The following is a 20,621-nucleotide window of genomic DNA, read 5'->3' as shown; positions in this document are numbered from 1 at the left end:
GGTGGCTTCATTTTACCTAAACTGAAATAGTTTTTCACAAGACTTTCTTGCCTGGAATGTTACAAATGATGTATCCAAGTCCAGCTGTAATTTGGAGCAGAAAGGACAGAGATCACAGAGCCAAGGAATAAGCTCTAAAGCTGCTGCTGGGGCCACTGTGACACCCCAATAGCTCCATCGTGGTTTTCAAGGAAGGGGCTGCAGCAGCACCTGTTCCACCCCCAATCCAATCCTCACCTGATCTCTAGTCTTCTTGCAGGTCTCAGTTTTTCTCAGAACAGCACATTACCTGATATCTACCACATTAGGATGTTAACTGATAAAAACAGACTACAAAAGCTTCTAAAATGTTTTTTATTAAGTGGGTAGAATGGTGCGAGAGTGCAAAGAAACTTACACATTTGGGCCCTTGTTTCCCTACTGTTCACATTAGTATAGTAAAAGATCAAGTAACATTAAAGGATTAAAGGGAGAAGAAATTAATATAAATATATCCAGGGTAGCCAAATCTAATTCACTAAAGGATGAACTGAAATTGTTGGCCCAATTCACATCTATGTGAGAGCCTAAAAAAATTACACTCCCTTTAACTGCTCTAGACCTGTGAAAAAGGGAGGTGGACAACATTTATATTACAAGACAACAATCTTTTATTGAAACATTTCTTATCTAAAACTATGCATGGAGAGATTAATTTCTTGTTCATAAATTAAGATGTCTAACATCACTATTCCAAACCAGTATTATTTACAAAAATGAACCTTTGCTTTGCTTTATTGCTAGGTTCACAGAACTAAATTTTAAACCAACTTCAGTCTAGCTTTTAAAATCTTCCTGCCATTAAATGCCCAGCAACACTTACAAGGGGAGAAGCAGCCTTTTGACAGCAACATTCATCATTCACCAGGAATGTTGAGCCATAACTTAGCAACAACAACAAAAGGATTGAATCATTCCAAACAATCCTTGTTTGCTTTCCAAAAGCATGCTTTGTTTAATTATCCCTTTCTATTCAGACAGGTAGGAGAGGGACCCCTTGGAGTGTAGCAATGTTAATTAAATGAAGCTCTTCAAAAAGTGAACAGAATGGTTTAGTGTGTGTGTGAACTGCTGTGGGTGATACTAGCAGATAATAAAGTAAACTTTAAACCCAGATTAACATGTACCCCAACAACTGGCCAACTCAAATAGATACTTCTCATTTACTCTGGATCGCACGTGCAGTTTTTTACTTTCTAGTTAAATACACTGCTAAAATCTTTCAAAGCAGATAGACAATAGGTTTCTTACAAAGTAAATAAAATGTTAAATAATAAAAATTGCTGGCTTATTATACAGTTTTTGACAGACTCCAGTATACTGGGTACCAGAGAGTAATTCTATCTCACTTGCTAGCAAAAAAGTAAATCTTGTATACACATAAAAAGACAATTTACAAGACTGTAGTGTCACCTGTCAAAACGAAGAATATCCAGAATGGAATTTTCAGTAAACACTTGGGATGAAGGGTAATCAGAATAGAAGAGAAAGCAAAATCTACATAAATTAATTCCTAATTTGGAAAATCAATAAAATGTGTACATAAATTGATAAATACTGTCTCCATAGGTCACTAATTCCAAAGACTAGTTAGTAGTTAGTCTCTAACTAAATGATTACAGGACATTCTGGTGTATGCTCTCTTCTTGTGATCAGTTTGTTCTGGTAAAACTCCAGCAAGCACTTGCCCTTGAAAACAGTTCAGTGGGAGAAGGCTCTGAGGCAATCACTTTCCATAAACGAGCCACATAATAAGTCCGAAGATAGCAGCAATCACTGACAGGACAAGCACCAGGATACAGATCTTCTTGCGAGATTTTCTCTGAGGAGGGAAATACGTACAGAAGACACTCATGAAACAAATAAAATTTTTTATATCTAAGACTCCAAGAGTGCTTCGTAAATCTGCCTCCTGGTAATTCAAAATTAACTCTGTCCATGCATGAATACACAGAGACCTTCCCTAAATCTCAGTAGTTACCAGCATTAGGCAGTAGTGTAAGTTCTAATTCCAGGCTCCCAAATAGAGTTTAGCAAAGGAACCGTTTATGTCAATGCTGCTAGGCATTATTTGCAATAAAGTAAGTTATTTGTGCATGTGTACTTTAATAAAGGTTTTATACCTATTGTAAAATTTTATGTTCATTGTCAAAAATACAGAAAAACAGAAAAAATAATCACGCACAACATAAAACTATTGACATTTTGATTATATTTCCTTCTGATCTTTTAGGTATACAAATTGTTCTTTGATATAATTAGGATCATACTTATGATGTTTGATGTTTTTGTCACTTAACGTTTCAGCATAAAAACTATAACCTCTTCATAAACATCTTTTAATTCCCATAAAAATATAACACTGAGTGGATGTAGATAATTTACTTAATATTTCCTTTACTTTAGGAACATTTCCAGCTAAAATACAGCTATTCTAGGAACATGAGAAATGACTGAAATACTATTTATTTCTAAAAGCCATGCGACACCCAGTGGAGGAATGAGGACGACCTCGTTCACAATATTAACAGACTGAGACAAAGACCCAGGTAGGTCATAAAACCAGTTTCAACTAATATGTAAAAGGAGGATCACCTTACAGAAAGAATGATTAACCCCTATGTATTCATAGATAAACAGCAGTTGGAGTTGATTCTATGCCCACCCTCTGTGGCAACAGTCAGCATAAAGTATCTGCAAAGTCCTACTTTGTACCAGTCATTATCCTAATTGAAACACATTTCAGCTATTTAGGATATAAAATTAGCCTTAAACCAGATTTATGTATCATGCTAGCTTACGGGGTTAGCTTTGCAGCTAAGAGGCTTTTTATGTAAGTTTATTCCAGGTCTGAGGCATTCTTGTAGATCTCTCTACAAAGGAAAATACTAAAAATGGAACTGGGACTCAATTCTGACTACTTGCCTCCAGCTTAAGCCTACGTAAAAGACTGCAGCTGTTGTGAATGTGTCAGGGTGCTCTGATGGCCCATGGAGTCTGCAGTACAGAGCGACTTTCTCTGGTCCCTGCTTTTACCTGATAGTAGGCAGCTCGCTGTAACTGATCAGTGGCTCTTTCTACATGCACCTCGGAGCTTTCCACGTTGGCTTCTATGCTGTCTGCAGAAAAGAAGAACAGTGGTGTTTTACCAAACTCCGATGTTTCAAGACTGCACATTGAACAGACTTATGAGGTTATGGGTCCTTGTTTCACCACCATTATTCCAACTATCCAGCCATACAATCAAAAGTTACTAACTCCATAAGAGAACAGCCCTATTCTTTGGAAATAAACACTGAAGTATTTAAGGGGAAAGGGTTGTGAAGTATGCAACTCACCCACAACTGGTTCAGAAAAAATTATGGATATACATATGACAAGAAAAAAAATTCTGAGATGTTCTAAATTACAATTACAGAGGCCAGGAAAGTGAGAGAAAAGACAGAACAGTTAGCCTGTTAAGACCTGTGGACCAACTCTGATAAGACAGCTCACATTCATGTATACCTGTTGGAATTTAAGATGAATTTCCAGGTGGCTATTTCCACAATTACCCAAAAGAGAGAATAGCCAGGGGCCATCGAAGCCCAGGAGGCCCCATTTCTTATTTACACATGAACTTCCCAATCTCGGCCCACAGCTAATCCACAGGAGCGGACACTTCTTCCTTGGGATGTGGCTGTGCCTGTCCCAGAACTGGCCCTGCTTTACCTCCTGTACCTGGCCGGTCGATAGCTAATGTAAATCCTTTCAGAATGGTTTGCACCTCTCTTCCTCTTACTTGATGTATGTATAAAAACGCGTACAAAACTCGGGGACAGCGGACATGTCTTTCCTGCCTAGCCATGTGCTGGTGGTCGACTCCATGCCCTGAGATCATTCTTTTTCTGTTAGCAATGGCCTAATAAACCCTTTCTTTTAAAAAGACTTGCAGCTCTGGAAGTCAACATTTTTTGCTTAACATTAAGAGAGAAAGAGTGGGATCAAGTAAAAAGCAAATGAAAGTGAACACGAGGTGAGTCTGAGTAAAGGTTATTAAGAAGTTCCTTGTAGTATTTCTATTTTTGCAACTTTTTACAAACTTGAAATTGTTTCCAAATAAAAAGCTTAAAAAAGGAGTTACTAATCCCAAAATTGTGCAAGTTTCTGGAATAAAGCTGGGAAGCTGGCAGCTATTTCCCTAAACAGCCAAACACTTACCAAGAGGCTATGGCAAGTGAATGGAGCTGAATATTCATGGAGGCCTTGCTTTAACTTCTATATTTTACCACATAAGAAAATTGCTAAGAAAATGAAGTTAATGATTTTTAAATGGCATTTCTAAATTCCTAAGACACATTTTACTGACTTCTTTGCACACAAATACTAGCAACTCACCTTTATGTTAAAGGTATCAATAATACATACCAATGAGATCACCCTGGTCATGGATCATCATGGCCAAGTCTTTAAATATCTGATTGACATCCAAAATGTCGGCCTAAGGAACACAAAACACAGTGAACTTTGAGCAACATGTTAGAAGAGTCATTTCCTCTACTCTCTTAAAGTTAGTAATTTACCTAAAGCTATTAATGTAACACGTGTTTTTAAGGCTTATAAATCATACATAAAGTTCTTAGAACTGTGCAATAAACTTCACAGTGTTAGCTATTATTAACTATTACTTAATTAGTCTTCATGAGAACCCAAATGGGAGACATGTATTCTCCCCACTCTACAGAAGGAAAATCAGGGCTCAGAGAGATTTAATGACATGTCCCAAGGTCTCCACAGCTAGCAAGTAGCAGAACTGAGAACTAAAAGTCATGATGTTTTCATTATGCTATTATGCCTCCTTCATATTTGAATTAACCATTCAGTAACTCTATAAAGTTAAGTATCTTTGATTAGTAGTACGTATCTTTGATCTTTGAGGATAATGAGGCACAGAGAGGTCATGTAACTTGTTCAACCACATAGCCCGTCAGTGATAAAACCAAGCATTGCAGCCAGGATTTTATTTCTAAAGTCCATGGTCTTTCAATTGCAATATACTGTCTCTCAGAACGCTACAATAAAAACCTTGAAAGCAATGACTTTCTAATCATAACTTGGCAAGAATATTTCTTGCCAGAACCTCAATTACTCTCTAAGAGTCTGTTATAGTTGGGACAGTCTCCTAGTTGCTGTGGATACAAAGGGTTTAATAGCTAACTGGGGTTTGAGGGGATCAGTACACAAGATAAATATGGGCTTATATGGGAAATGACTAATAAATGGTATACAACACTGCAGAGGAGAAAGACTGCAGAAGAGGTAGGACATGAGTTGTGCCTTAAAGCAAACGAGAAGCCATATAAACAGAAAGATAACTTGAGTTAAAGAACAAACAGCTCAGCTTGGCCAGGACACAAGTGTGATACTGTGATTTATAATAAACATTTGGTCTTCCTCCAATTCCCAGCGCAGAGCTCCTAAAACCCTGCTATTTCCTAAATGATAAAAGATAAAGGAGTCTTTTGTTATTCATGAACACGGCCCTTTTAATCACACCAGAGTTTATGTTAACGACTTGACTTTGGGAAAGGCCCTGAGAATGGGGGATGTTTGCCAGGGGATCCTACCCTGGGATTAGAGGGTTGGTACTTTCAATCCCACTCTGGAGAGGGGAGAAGCACTAGAGGTTGAATCAATCCCCAGTGGCGAATGACTTAATCAATTAAGTCCACACAATGAAGCCTCCATAAAAATCCTAAACAACGGGGTTCTGAAAGTTCTGGGTTGGTGACCATGTGAAGGTCCTGGGAGAATGGTACACCTGGAGAGGGCATTAAGCTCCCACCCCTTCCCACATACCTTGTGCTACACACCTCTTCCTTCTGGCTATCCCTGGGTTACATTCCTTTATAACACACCAGTAATCTAGTAAGTAAATTGTTTTCCTGAGTTCTGTGAGCCACTTTAGCAAATTAATCAAACCCAAGGAGGGGGTCGTGGGAACCTCCAACTTATAGCCGGTCAGTGAGAAGCACAGGTGACAAACTAGATTTGTGACTGGCATCTCAAGTGTGGGACTGAACCCTTAACTTGTGGGAGCTGATGGCTAACTCCAGGCAGATAGTGTCAGAACTGAGTTAAATTATAGGACACCCATCTGGCGTGGCAGAATTACTTGATGTGGAAAACACCCACACATTTGGTGGCCAGAAGTGTCAGAAGTGTAGTGTGACAGTAGAGGCGACACATAGGAGTGTTGTTTTTCCATTAGAATAGGGTTTGTTGTTCGATGTAGGAAATGACTGGATATGAAAATCGAGCCTGTAAGGAATTTGGACTTAATTCTGTTTAATGTGAAGTGCCCATGATTTCCTGACGTCGACTAAGTTTATTCCTTTCCTTAGCGCAATATGTCTCACTCTACTTCCTGCTATAACAGTATTTCTAATGTTAAAGAACCAAGTCGATGATTAGTGGTAGTCGGTGAAAAAAAAAAATACAATATCTTTGAAGGCAATATAATAGTCAAACTTGATGAACTGTCCTCTCTAAAACCAGACACTGATGGGACCCAGGGCAGTGGGTCTCAACCCTGACTGCGTATCGTAATCATCCGGGAAATTTGCACACACAAAAATGTCTGTGCCCAGGGCCTCTTATGGATATTTGCCCATTTTTAACCCACAACAAACTGAAGTTTCACATTGTCCAAATTAATCATTGGTGTGTGTGGAGGGGAGAGCTGGGACATTTAAAAAAAATGTCCAAGAGATTCTAATGTGCAGCCAGGGTTCAGAACCACTGCCACAGATGAAGGTCAAGGAGGAGCTCCAAGTTTCTCATCTCTATAACCCTCTGCTCCCCACTGCCTGCCCCCCCAGGGATGGCAGTCTTCTACTTCCATGGAGAAAACTACTCAGGTTTAACACTATTTTATTGGTCACTGTGCAAAGTAAAAGCTGGAAACTTAGGTAAGAAAGACCTTCAGACCTCTCCCTCAACCCGCATTTCAAGAACTGTTCCTGTTTCTCTGACCCACTGAAGTGATAGCCACAACTTGGGATTAGATTTGAGGAGGCATAAAAATGGAGCAAACCTTTGGCCTGCCTTTATTCTGGGCTATTCAGACTCAGCAAAGGGGCTCCCCATAGAGCCCTACCTAACCTAGAGGTTGGCACTGGGGTTTGGGGGTAAAGTCTTAGTGAGCAATAAAACATTTGTTTGCTCTGTTCTCCATGCATCTTCTCATGAAAACCACAGAAGTGACCGTGAGTGAGGAAAGGATTTGGGTATTCTTGGGCACTGTGGTCAATACCATCTTAACAGCAGTTCAAGTTCACCATGATTACACTGAGACATAATATCCAAATCACACAACGACTCATTTCATGGTTTTTCATAATCACTAAGAGAAAATCCAAGTGGATTAAAGAGTCCAAATACACTGAGTCAAGCAAAGACCATAACCTGGCTCTCACCTCCAGCTGCCGAACTGCCGTTTCCCTCTCTTTAATAAGTTCCAGATCCTGCTCAGTGATAGCCACCTCATCCTCCTGGCTCTGCATCTGGTTCCACTCCTCATGGCTGCAGGGAGACAAGCACACTAGATGATTCCTCCTCGCAAAGGTGTGCATTAGGCGTATCTACAACATTCCCACTGCCAGCAGAGCCTAACGGATTCCTCTGATATCAACACATCCCCAAGGGCCACATTCTTCATATACCCAGAGGCAAAGTGCTAATAACACCAAGAAAACAACATCCCCGCTTTCATGAGCAAGACTGAGATGAAACAGAATTTTGAGGGATGGGACTCCTTGTTGTTTCCACTTAGGGTACACGCTGCAGTCTTGCTAGGACTTGCTAGATAAGGAAAGCAGGCAGAGATCTTAAGTCAATGAAGTATGCCGGCCCGCTCTGTTCCAGGGCACTGTGGAAGTGCAAGCTGTGTTGCTATCGTGGGTACTAAGTGGGCAGAGAAAAGCATGCTAAGTGACCTGTCAGTGCTTTGCCAAGTAGTCCAACAGAATCACATCTCCTGGTTTTCAGAAGTCTCCTTAAGATTATGCTTTGGGTTAAATGCCTCTTAACAGAAAACTAAAGTAAAAAAGCTAGTGAGATGCTATAACTCTTCTTTTCAGGTTCCATATTTAGAAGAAAGGCATGTGACACATTATACTAGACATGAAACACTGAAAATTCCAGTATTAAGCATTTTTCCAACAGTATGCATAAATCATACGTCATCTTTACAATTGTTAAAGAATTTGCTCCACATGCTAGAGATACAAAACTAAGTAAGGTAGCACCGGGTCTTTGAGGTCCTCATAATATAGTGGGTGACATATCTATGACAAAACATTTTAAGTTCAGAACTAATAGCATAAATACATTTCTATGGAATTACATTAAGTCCTCAGTGTTGCTATATTCTGCAACTTTAAGCTAAACAACATATAACAAAACCAGTTTTACCACAGGCTAATCAATATAAACAAGAGTTAAGTTCCCAGGGCATCTCGTCAACGTTATAAGAAAATGACATTGAACAAAACGGCGTTATTTGAGGATCTCCTGTAGTTGATTCAGTTTGAAGAAGAAAGGAGGCATCATTCAGATAAAAATTGTTTGCTTTTTCTTTTACTACCCCCATCTCAGAGAAGAGTAAACAAAGACCCAATAACCTTAAATCTGAATTAGCAATAAAATGATTTAGACCTCCTAGTCTGTAGATTTGTGGCTTCATACTTACTTATTCATAGTGAGCCAGGGTCTTTCCCCAACACATAGACATCAGGGGATTCCTGGAATTTTTTATTCACCTTGAAATTATTCCTTCCATAATTCAAAGACCTTAAAAAAGCCCATGGTTTGACTTTTTTTATTTTGTGGGAGTAAACATTACCCACCCTAGGTCTCTCTTGATTTTTCCTCCTCCTTTTCTCACTGATTTTTAAAATTAAAAGTACGAAGTATAGAATCCCATCTCCACTAGCCAGGAGGTTGTCTGAATAATTCCTTTACCTGTCAAATGAGACGAGCTGCTCCTCTCTTTGCCTCTCTTCCGCCTAGAAAGCAGAGGGTAATATTGCTGCTGTTAATCAAAAACATGTCACAGACAGAAAACAATGGCTTCCTTTACCTAGAGTGTAAAGAAGCAACATGCCTTGGCTCCAACAGAATCTATAAGATGGCACAGGGCTCTGGCAATCTGTCTAGACTAGGAAATGGTGTGAAGTAGTTGAAAGCAAATCTGCACTCCAGTTTGGGTTCAGAAGAGAAACCATATTGAACAGGATGGAGAGAACGTGGGTAGGAGAGAGGATTAAAAAATAATAATGATAATCTATTTGAAAATTTGGAGGGAAGTAGATTAAAGGAAAGGGTTGAAAACTTGAAAGAAAACAAATTTTCAGAACAGGTACAGATTTTTTTAAATGGACATTTATAGCATCGTAGGTACTAAAGCGGCAAACTCACTCCAAAAATCAGTCTAATGCATGTAATTTTGTAATTTAAAACAAACTAAGAAAAAAATATTAAAAGAGCAAGCCATTCCCATTTTTAAAAAGCTTTCCTTTTTTTTACACTAGCAAAAATTAAAAGGACAAGCAAAAGGAAAGAAATTCAAAATTCTACCCATGCGATGTTTATTTTTTTTAATTTTTACTTTCTCCCCAGATCAAGAAACAAAATGCTGCTAGTGTCTTAAAGCCTAAGTATATGCCCTTCTCCAGTTACGACCCACTCCCTCTCCTTTAAAGTCACCATTATCCTGACTTTGTGATCATCATTTTCTTGTCGTTTACACACCTAGTGATATGAATCCTTATTTCATTTCATTTTACCTGATTTTGAACTTTACATGAATGGAATTATACTGTTTGCATTCTTTTGTGTTTTGACGGGATCACACCAGATCATGCAGATCCATCCTTGATGCTGACTGTAACTGTGATTCATTCATTTTGTTTGCTGTATGATATTATATGACTATATCACAATGTATTTATTCTACTGTTGATGGACATTTGCACGTTTCCAATTTTTGCCACTACAAATAATACTGCGATGAACATTCTTGTACATCCATCCTGGTACAACATGCACAATTTTCTCTAGGGTAGAACTGTTGGCTCATAAGGTATGCATGTGTTCTGAAGTGACAGCCAAAATGTTTTCCAGTGGTTGTTCCAATACATACTACCACCGGCCATATAGCAAAGTTCCTGTTGCATCTTATCCATAACAACAGGCCTCGGTGTTCACAGAATTTACAGTTTTTGCCCTTCTCTTGGACATGAAATAGTACCTCATTGGGGTTTTAATCTGCAATTCCATGACTACTAAAGAAGATGAGTATTTTTCTACTTGTCTGACCATCATTCAAAATAATACTAAATGTTATCTGCCTTTTCCACTGTGTTGACATTTGCACTCATGGAACAAAAACAAAGGTGGATAAAACTGCTGGCACTTGAACAGGAATCAAGACAGTGGCATCAAAGTGTACTAGGATTATTGTATTCTTCATCACCACATACTGGGGGTGGGGGGGCGAAAGCCAGTTTGTCCTTAATGAAGCAATTGAAATTATTAATTAATTAAATCGCAACACCTCAATAGGTGTCTTTTTAATATTCCGTACATCAAAATGGGAAATATACATGAAGCATTTCTGCTGCATTCAGAAATACGATCTTGGTCTCCAGGAAAAGCATTTGTGTTATTGAGCTGCTGGGTGAACTAGCTACGTTTTTTTAGGGAACGTCATTTTTACTTATTCAACATGGTTTATATTTACATATAAAACTTTTACAAATGTTTAAAAATATATAAACTTTTAAATAAAATATGTTTATATATACACAAACTTTTATATATATGAACACATAAAAGAATGACTGATAATCTATGGTTATTCAGATGGGTATTTGGCACACAAGTTCTTGAAAATAAACAATGTGAGCCTTTCACTTCAAGGAAAACAATGGGCAGTGTTTGTTGCCAGTGATAAAGTCTAGTTTTCAAATAAAAATAGAATTCTTCTATCTACCACTTGTAAACTTCCAATACTTAAAGTCTTTTCTGATAAAACTGAATATATGATTTTTTTATATTTTATAATGAAATGTATCAACATTTGGAAGACCAGCATACCTCAGGGAACCAATATTTTCCCAAATGATGTTATAAAAATCATGCATGGATAAAAGACCTAATCAAAGTATAAGACAGACCAACAGATTTTAATGTAGCAGAGTATGAAAAAGTCATCAATATGGTTTTAGATTCCACAATGAAACAAACTTCTGTCGAGTTTTAATGTAGTATCAAAGAAAAACAACAATGATTTGAAGAGGTTAACTAAAATACTCCTTTTTTTCTAATTACATATCTCTGTAAGGCTAGATTTTCTTCAAATGCCTCAATGAAAACAACATATAACAACAAACTGAATACTGAGACAGATATGAAAATCTAGCTTCCTTCTATTAAGCCAGATATTAAAAAGATTTGCAAAAATGAAAACAGTGCCCACTAAATTTTTTATTGTTTTAGAAAAAGTTTTTAACTAAAATCTCATTTATATTTATGTTAATATGTAATGGGCTTATTATTATTTATAAATGAATGAGTAAACATTTTTAAAACTTCTCAGTTTTAATTTCTAATACTATATATCAATAGACATCACTCATACAAACAAAAACTCTCTGAGGTCCTTAATAATTTTTAAGTGTGTCATGAGGTCCTGAGATAAAAAAGTTTGAGAAACTGTTGTTCTATTGGGTTGTGTCTTTTTCACACAGATTCATGGGAATTCTTTATATGTTCTGTATACTAGTCCTTTGTCAGTTATACATATGGCAATATCTTCTCCCTGCTTATGGTTTGTCTTTTCACATATGTACCACTTTCTTTGCTCTTCATTTCTTTCTGCTTTTCAGACTTAATCATCTGGGATCAACTTCCTGAAGTACAAAAGTACAATTCTTTAGACTGTTCATAAGTAAGGTATGCTGTTAGCAAACTCTTCTGACTGAAAATGTCTTATTCGTTACTCTGAATATCTATTTTCATTGTGTTTAGAATCCTACGTAGGCAGTAACTTTCCTTCAAAATATTAAAGATAGCACTCTGCTGGCTTCCACTGTTGAGAAGTCAACTGTCAATCTAACTATTGCATCTTTGAAGTATTCTATTGTTTTCCCTGGCTATTTTTATGATTTTCTCTTTGTCTTTGATGTTCTGAAGTTTCTCCTTGATATAGCTAGAGGAGATACATCTTTGATTTCTATCTCCTGGGATTGGTTGGGCTTCTTGAGACTATAGATCAGTGTCTTTCAACTGTTCTGAAATATTATCAGCCACTATCTCTTCAAATATCATCTCTGTTCTGTTTGCTCTACTCTTGTTCCTTAACTCCAATTAATTAAAACTCTTGTTAGATCTTTCACTTCATTCTTCATTTCTTTCTTCCCTATTTAACTTCTTAACCCCCTGTCCTACATGTTGGATATTATCTTCTAGCCTATTTTCTAGTGAAATCACCCATCCATTAAGTTTTTAATTTCTGTATTAATTTTCAATTCTAGAAAAATCTGTTGACAATTTTCCAAAGTGTAGTTTCCTCCTTCCTGCAGGTTTTTCAAAATGTTCTTTTATTTCTTTAAACACAGCAAGTATAGTTGTCTTATAATTCTAATATATGAAGTCTTGGTAAGTCTAGTTCACCTCATTGTTGTTTCTACTAGTTCTCATTCAGGGTTATCTGTTTCTTTGTGTTACTTGGTTATTTTTAACACTATGCTACTCACACTTCAGAAATTGTTTGAAGGTATTCTTTCAGGGCTAGAATAAAGGTGTCTACCCAGGGAGGGTGTGTATTTGCTTCCGCCTGGCACCTAGGTACTCCACAGTCCTGGACTACTTGAAGCTTGAGGCTTTTGGACCATTCAGGTAGTATGAATTTGGGAAGCCAATCTGCCTAAAGGTGACTTATTGGTACAATTTATCGTCTGGATTTCTCCTCCCTCCTGCCATCCTCCACCGTCTCAGCTCAGGACCAATGCAATCTTTTTGCTATCTGAAGGGGGAAAGAAGGGCTTACTTTTGTTTTACTTATATCCTAAGAATATACTTTTAGGGCCCAGTTGAATTTGAGGAGCATCTTCCTTTAGATTCTCCACCTTGCATGAACCTTGGGCTTTGACTTTTGTTCCCCTTCGTGCCACGAGAATATCAAAACTGAAGTTCAAGTTCAAGATTGGCCTCAGTACATGTACTCAGTGCAAAGCAGTTTTAGTGCTCTGTTTACCTCTATGGTTCTTACCTTCTCTTAGATTTTGACTTTAATATTTTCATGGCTCTTTGGTACTTGTGAGAAGTTGGGTTTTAAAATCTAGTATTTCTTAACTCTTTCCAAATAACCTAGCCTGCTATATTCTAAAAAACAGATTCATTCTTTTTTAAAGTGTTAACCTAAGACCAATATAACAATAAAAAATTATACATAATTCTACCTGTAACTTTTTTTTAACCTTTGTACATATTCCTTTCGAGTCTTTGACCATATGCACACCTTTTTTTTTTTTAACATAGGTTATACCAATCTGGCATTTTCACAGCAGCTAATGTCTATGCTTATTATTTGTGGGGATAGTAAACAAAGACTAATGGTCAAAGAGAAAAAAATAAAATTTAGGAAAGAACATCCTGAAATTTGCAAAGGTCTTCGTTTGGGAATAAACTTACAGAAAGACGAGATCCAGCTCTTGCTCTGGCAATACTCTCCTTTTCCTTTTCAGATACCCTTCTCTGAACAGCCTGGAAATTGTTTAAAGCTGTAGAGAAGTCATTCATGAGGCGTTCCTTCTGAAGTCTCTGCTGGCGCTAAAGAAATTAAACAAGAACTTGAAATTTCATGTTAACCTCAAATCATTTGGTTTTAATACCTATTAAAAAGCAAAATCATACCCCCTAAAAAATCCCAACTAGGAAAATTTTCCTTCTTTCATTCTGAGAAACCTGGGAATTAGGTGATATGCACCTTGTAAAGTAATCTCAGAGGGAATTGCAATTCAGAATTTTGGTTCCCTGGAGAATCAAAAGCAGAATAAATACCTTTGGACTCAGACTGGACCCAAACAGATTGTTTTTTTTGCTATTTTGTATAGTTACAGACTACCTTAATGAAGCTGACTGATTCTATCTCAAAAACACATACTGACAGCACTTGCTGTGTGCTGAGAACACAGAAGGAAAAATTCATCTCTGACCTCAAACAGCTTACCATGTATTTGTAAATAAAGGATACAGACATACAAGCAACAAATCATTATAAATAACTGCTATATCCAATCAGTACTATAGGAGTTTAGAGGGAGGCATAATCAGTAAGAATTCAAGTGGTCAAAAAGACCATAAGAGGAAATGGACACTGAAGGAAGAGTAAGGTGTCAATCAGCGGAGAGAAGGGGTTAGGCAAATCCAGGCAAAACAGTGTGTGCAAAGGCATGGTGGCAGATTTGAAAAGGGTCTAGAAGGAGATAGTTTGGCTGGAACCAAAGGTTTTTTCATGAGAATAGCTAAAAGATGAAACTGAAGGGGTTGACCACAGCAGGTTTTAAACATCAATCTAATGATTTTGGGATTTAACCTCTAAAGAACAAGGAACAATGAAGATTTCTGAGCAGGGAACATGATGGGTACAAAATAGTAACTTAGAAAAATTAGTCTGTGATGGTGTACAACATGGAATGGAAAAAAGAAGTCAAAAGGATGACTGCAATAGTCTAGGTTTAAAGTTAGGAGGATATGGTATCAGTAATGAGAACACAAAGAAATGAATTCAAGAAACATTATAACTTAGTGAGTGGCTGTGGGGGGAGGGAATAATAGCAAGAACTACTCAAATTTCACACCTGGGAGAATGATGGTAATAATGAAAGAAAAGTTTAGATGAGGAATTTTTTTTTCCCTTTTCTGGGATTTTTATTTTTTCATAAACATTGTAACTTAAATAAAGGGGGGAAACATCATTCTCCAAAATCTCACTATCCAAAATATTCTCTTTTAAGTACATCATAAACATTTTCCGTGTTACCATACTCCTCAAAATTGTGGTCTTTGCTACATAATATTCCATAAGAGCAAATTTTATGTAAACATTCCTTCTAGATTGCTCCCACTTTTTAACTATTATAAAGCTTCTAACCACTATGCTGTATACCTGAAACTAATATAAAATAATATTGAATGTCAACTGAAACTGAAAAAGAAAGGAAGGGAGGGAGGGCGGGAGGGAGAGGGAAGAAGAAAGAGAGAAAGAGAGAGAGAGAGAGAGAGAGAAAGAAAGCCGAAGTGAGCCGCATTGTAACAGCTAACATATATTATACAGTGCTTACCACATGCCAGTACTGTTTAAATATTTCATATAACTCAATTAATACAACAATCTGTGTTAAATACGTACTGTTATAGGCCCTATTTTACAGATCAGAAAACAAGGTATAGAGATGTTAAGTTATTTGCCCAGAGTCACACAGTAAGTGGCACAGGTAGAATTTAAATCCAGGAAATTTGGCTCCGGATAGTTTTTTTTCTTTTCCTCTCAGAACTTTTTTTTAATCAGGACAAATTTGTGTGAGTGGGATTAGGTCAAAAGGCTCAAATTTTTCTATGACAGGAAGTATTGCCAATCAGCTTAGTTCAGCGGTTTGGGTGAAATGGGAGGAATTCAGTATTAAAAAACACATCAAATTTTAGATAAAGGCAGTATATTCAAGAGGAGATGTCAGAACAGGAATTAGCAATATGTACCAAGTACTTAGAGGCTTAGGGGTTGGGGCTGGAAAAGATCTGGGGGTCTTATTCATAAAGGTCACAGGGAGATCATAAAAGTAGATGGGACTCCTGAGGGGAAAGCGTAAAGTGAGAAAATGAGAGGCTCAGTGGCAGAGCTTTGGGGCACGCCCACTTCTAGGAAGCTCTAGAGTCAGAGAAGGAGGCTGAGACTCAACCTGGGATAAGAGAAAATAGTCCAGAATCACCAGAGTTGGGGGACAGAAGGAAATGGAATCATGAAAAGAAGAAAGTGTTAGTGGAGATAGGATGGGCAAGAGGATTAAATGAATCAGAAGAAAAGTAAGAACCCAAAAAAAGGCCACTGGGTTTGGCAACAAGGAAGATCACTGATCAAAGTACATTAAAAACAAACAAACCAACAAAAACCTGAAAGTAGAATGTATGGCTTGATGTATAGAATAGTAGCAGCAAAAAGATGAGTAATGGGGCTAAGATTAATTAGATGCAGAAAGAACTGACAGGGAAGAGTATTCAGCACAGTAGGAAGAAGGGAATCAAGGAATTATATTTCACCAGAGGGAATATGTTTGTAGATCTATTTCAAGTTCTTAATGATCCAAGATAATGGAAGGGAACAATAGCATGCATAATCTAAAAATAAATTCTATTTGATTTTGGAATACATTAGACCCATTTTTTTTTTGCGGGGGGAGTAGCAGATTTCACTTTCTATTTGTATTTCGCTTAGGCTACTATTTAACTCTTAAGTACTTTCAACAACCTGTTTGCACCTGATTTTTTTTTTTTTTTTAAGTTTATTGGGGTGACAATTGTTAGGAAAGTTACATAGATTTCAGGTGTACAATTCTGTATTACATCATCTATATGCACCTGATTCTTAAGACTACTTTTTTATTACTACTGTTATCTATAGGTGTGTATTCCCTAAGTGCACAGCAGGCAGGAGGAAAAGGGTAATCTGGGAACAATTTGGAGATATGGGAACCGGTCCATAATTGAAATATCAGCATGAGTAACAACTAAAACAAACAGCACACATATGGCTAACCAAAGGGTGATTACATGAAGATTCCTTTTTATTATAACTACTTTGTAGCAGGAACACAAAGCATCTAGCTTTGGATCCTCTTTCTGCAAAGCGGCATCAAACCTCCAAAGACTGAACATATACTTTATTAAACAGCTTGCCAGGTATGGGGTAAACTAGCGATTTCTAAACTTTGATGGTGACACCAGGAAGAATGTGACTTCTTGACCTAGAACCATATACACACATATATATGAAACAAAAGTTTCACGTTAACAATATTTACCCTTCTTATATGGTACACACTCTAGTTCTACTCTATGTCATTTTTTTCAAAATGATGTCCACAACATATTAAAATTATTCTACGTTCCAACAGCCACAACTCACACACAACCCAGGATAGGGAAGGTGTAGGTTTCCTCTTTAGAGCGATGAGAGATAGGACATCATCATTTAAAAAGTGCAATAATAAAAAGCAATATAAGTGCCCCCGGGAACAGTGTAGAAGCCAAAAGCAAAAAGCACTCACAACAGGCTTAGGTAGATGGAGAAGGCTTTTTTCCCCTGAAAGGGAGAGGATTTGAGGTAGACCATGAATAATAGGTAAAAGAGTCAAGCCACAATGGAGGGAGCACGACTGACTTCTGGAATGTGTGAGCAAAAGGCATGGCATATCAAGGGAACAATGAGTCCCTGTAAAAAGTGTGTGTTTTTAAAGGGTTTAAATGACCACTGAATAAATGACTTGAAAAGAGAAAACTTTTCCTCTGAGCATTTCCTCAACCTGAAACCTACAAATGACTCATGATGGAACATGAAAATGCAAAATATAAGAGACATGATTGCACTGTACAGGAACTGGATACAAAGCCAATAAGCATCAAGCCTAAAAACACAGAGCTACCAGCCAACCTCCCAAGAAATGCAAGCACTGAGATTCTTCTTCAGTTATACCCATTTTATTAATACATTATCATTACCAATAACAGGGGCAGCCAACACACACTGAGTACCTATTAAGTGCCAGGCACTTTGCAAGATCTGGTGCCTACATTCTTTCCCTTGTCACAACAGCCGTACACCCCCATTTTATTGATAGGAAAAACTGAGGTTTAGAGAAGGTCCAGCTAGCACCAAAGATCAAGTTATTTTTGTTTCACACACTACCTTTCCATTAAAAAACAGTCTTTTCCTATTAAAAAACAAAACAAAACAAGCAAAAAACCCAGAAAATACCAACCTGTTCTGAAGTAGATAAGGGAAGGGGCAAGGACCCTAATTCCTTCAGTAATTCATTTGTTTCCTTGGCGAGCTGATTTGTAGAGTGTTGTAACTGTTGCCTAAGAGAAAAAAGACATGTTTCAGGATAGAATCCCTTTTTGAGAGCTATTATAGTTAGTACCGGTTTATTCTCAGAGTGTCTCACAACACAGGGAATGAAAGGGCACTTGTAGAAATGGGTTCCTAGATGCCCAGGTTCACAACAAAATTCCAGAAATACTAACCAATCAACCCTACTTCAAGCCTTCTTCATATTACTGAGCAGAAAGAACCTGCCTCAATGAAACCTGCTGATCAGGTATTTTAACTCTTTGGGGAGAAAAGAAAGGCATATCAGCAGTTCTGACAGAAATGTAAGAAGAGCAATTGCCCCCACACCTAAATCTGATAGTTTTAACACATTGATCTCTCTCATAAAACTCTCACACTGAATTGCCCAGGAGTTCTGCATGGGTATTGTCTGTCACAGTCTACCGCCTAGAGACAGAATCCAGGCACTAGCAATTGGATGAAATGTGCATTCAAAGCACAGCTCCTGCCTGGGCCAGCCTGGTGGCTCAGGTGGTTGGAGTACTATGCTCCTAATGCCTAGGCTGCCAGTTGGATTCCCACATGGGCCAGTGAGCTGCGCCCTCTACAGCTAAGATTGTGAACAACGGCTCTCCCTGGAGCTGGGCCACCGTGAAGTCCCCGTTGGCTGCTGCCGTGTGCTGCCAGGAACGACCAATGGCCAGAGTGAGTGGCCAGCGGCCAGAGTGAGTGGCTGGCAGCCAGCGTGAGTGGCCAGCAGCCGGAGCTGCTATGAGCGGCTGACCGGCGTCTGACTGCCTCAGCCAGGGGAGCCTTGCAAGGCTAATAATACCAGCATGGGCCAGGGAGCTGGGTCCTACACAACTAGACGGAGAAACAACAGCTTGAACCAGAGTGGGTGGGAGGTGGAAGAAAGGGAAGAAAAAAAAGCACAGATCCTCCCCTAGGGAACAACCTCCAAAGATCTACTCCCAAATTCTTGCTTAAAAAGCTGGTGCTTTTTCAGCTTCAGCCTTGATTCTCCTACTGGTCCTTTATGCTTGACTTTCTGGTTCTTCCCTCTTAAACAAAGAAGCCCTATACAGTGTAAAACATATTTAAGGAATAGAGGGGGAAAGACATTAGAGAGGGAAGAATACATAATATATTAAGTGGAATTGAAAAGTATGGAAATACAAAAAGAGCTCCTGTCAGTCATGGTTTCCTCTGCTATCTGGCCATTTCTACAAAGATTTGAAGGAAAGACAGAGAAAACACACTACCATTTTTCAGTTTTTTTTCACTGCAAAGGGGCCTCCAAGGTAAAACACAAGAGGGAGTCAAAAACAGTCAGGAGCCTGACCATCCCAGAGTGCACTAACACATCCAGAGCTACTTCACATCTCCCTGGGAAAAGCTCAAAGTAGTAAGTCATTCTCACTTCATACTGTCTAGGACAGGAAACAAAGAACATTGTTCAGTACACTCGAAAGATGAAGAACAGAACTTCTAAAAGCAGCAATGGACTCAAGAAGAATGCGATAAAAAGAATCACAAGTCCCTACTACCAGTCCATTATTCTCTCACTCAGACTCCCCTTGGGTCATTCTGAACAAATTTTTCCAATATCACCGTGTCTTCCCGAAAATAAGACCTAACCGGAAAATAAGCCCTGGCATGATTTTTCAGGATTGACGTCCCCTGAACATAAGCCCTTATGCGTCTTTTGGAACAAAAATTAATATAAGACCCGGTGTTATTTTCAGGGAAACACGGTATCTATAGGTGGCACTCCTACTAGATTAGATGATCTCTGCAGATCAGGACTCCTCTGCTAACCGGGAGGATCAAATACCGTTTAAGAGGAGGGCTCCCCTCTCTACTTCCCTAAACTGTTCTGCTCAACTGCCCAAGGGAAGAAAGCACTGGAGTTCAAGGGCTTTAAGAGGCAGTGGAGAGCACAACCCATTAATATATTGTGTTGCCCCCTCTTCTAGATCCAGCTATTACCTCATGTCGCAGTGCCTCTCCTTCTGCCTTCACAGGCCTGGCAGCTAAGCTGCCATGCAGCAAGGACATTAAGTGTGTCCTCACAGGGCCCTCGTAAAACTTCTTAGGAAGCTACTCACAGGTTTTCCTGTAGCTTGGTTGAGTCCTGCTTAGTTCCTAGTTGGCTCATCAAATTCTTTATCTGAGCAGCTGGGGAGAGGGAGGGAAAAAGATTTGTTTAAGAGAAAAATACATTCATCATGAGCACCCTAGTTCTCAGATCACCCATGTCTCCACATCCTAATAGGTACATGCAACTAACAGAAAACTTGCTATGATCAAAACCTTGGCACATACATTCCCTTTAATTCAAACTAATTCCGAGGTTTGCCTTTCTCCTATAGAGTAACTACGTCATTAAGTGGAGGGTGGTGGTTTTCTTCATCACCCCCAAAGAACTTAT

At 38.3% G+C, this 20,621-nt stretch overlaps 1 protein-coding gene across 1 annotated transcript in view; it reads right to left on the bottom strand.

Moving 5' to 3' along the window:
• Nucleotides 1-336: 336 nt before the first annotated feature.
• Nucleotides 337-20,621, bottom strand: part of STX12 (syntaxin 12) — a 33,111-nt gene continuing 12,826 nt past the window's right edge. Inside the window, exons 2-9 of the mRNA XM_088790724.1 lie at nucleotides 20,299-20,368; nucleotides 18,120-18,219; nucleotides 13,777-13,914; nucleotides 9,043-9,086; nucleotides 7,497-7,602; nucleotides 4,447-4,519; nucleotides 3,076-3,158; nucleotides 337-1,861 (exon numbers count right to left, since the gene is read on the bottom strand). Coding sequence (XP_088646850.1) covers nucleotides 1,766-1,861; nucleotides 3,076-3,158; nucleotides 4,447-4,519; nucleotides 7,497-7,602; nucleotides 9,043-9,086; nucleotides 13,777-13,914; nucleotides 18,120-18,219; nucleotides 20,299-20,368 — 710 coding nt within the window. The 3' untranslated portion in view covers nucleotides 337-1,765. The remainder of the gene's footprint in view (nucleotides 1,862-3,075; nucleotides 3,159-4,446; nucleotides 4,520-7,496; nucleotides 7,603-9,042; nucleotides 9,087-13,776; nucleotides 13,915-18,119; nucleotides 18,220-20,298; nucleotides 20,369-20,621) is intronic.

This window comes from Rhinolophus sinicus, chromosome 14 (genome assembly GCF_057876585.1).
Source record: "Rhinolophus sinicus isolate RSI-liver-muscle chromosome 14, RSI-T2T, whole genome shotgun sequence".
Classification (NCBI taxonomy): Eukaryota; Metazoa; Chordata; class Mammalia; order Chiroptera; family Rhinolophidae; genus Rhinolophus; species Rhinolophus sinicus.
The sequence above is the reverse complement of the archived record's forward strand: the minus strand, read 5'-3'. Positions and strand labels throughout refer to the sequence as shown.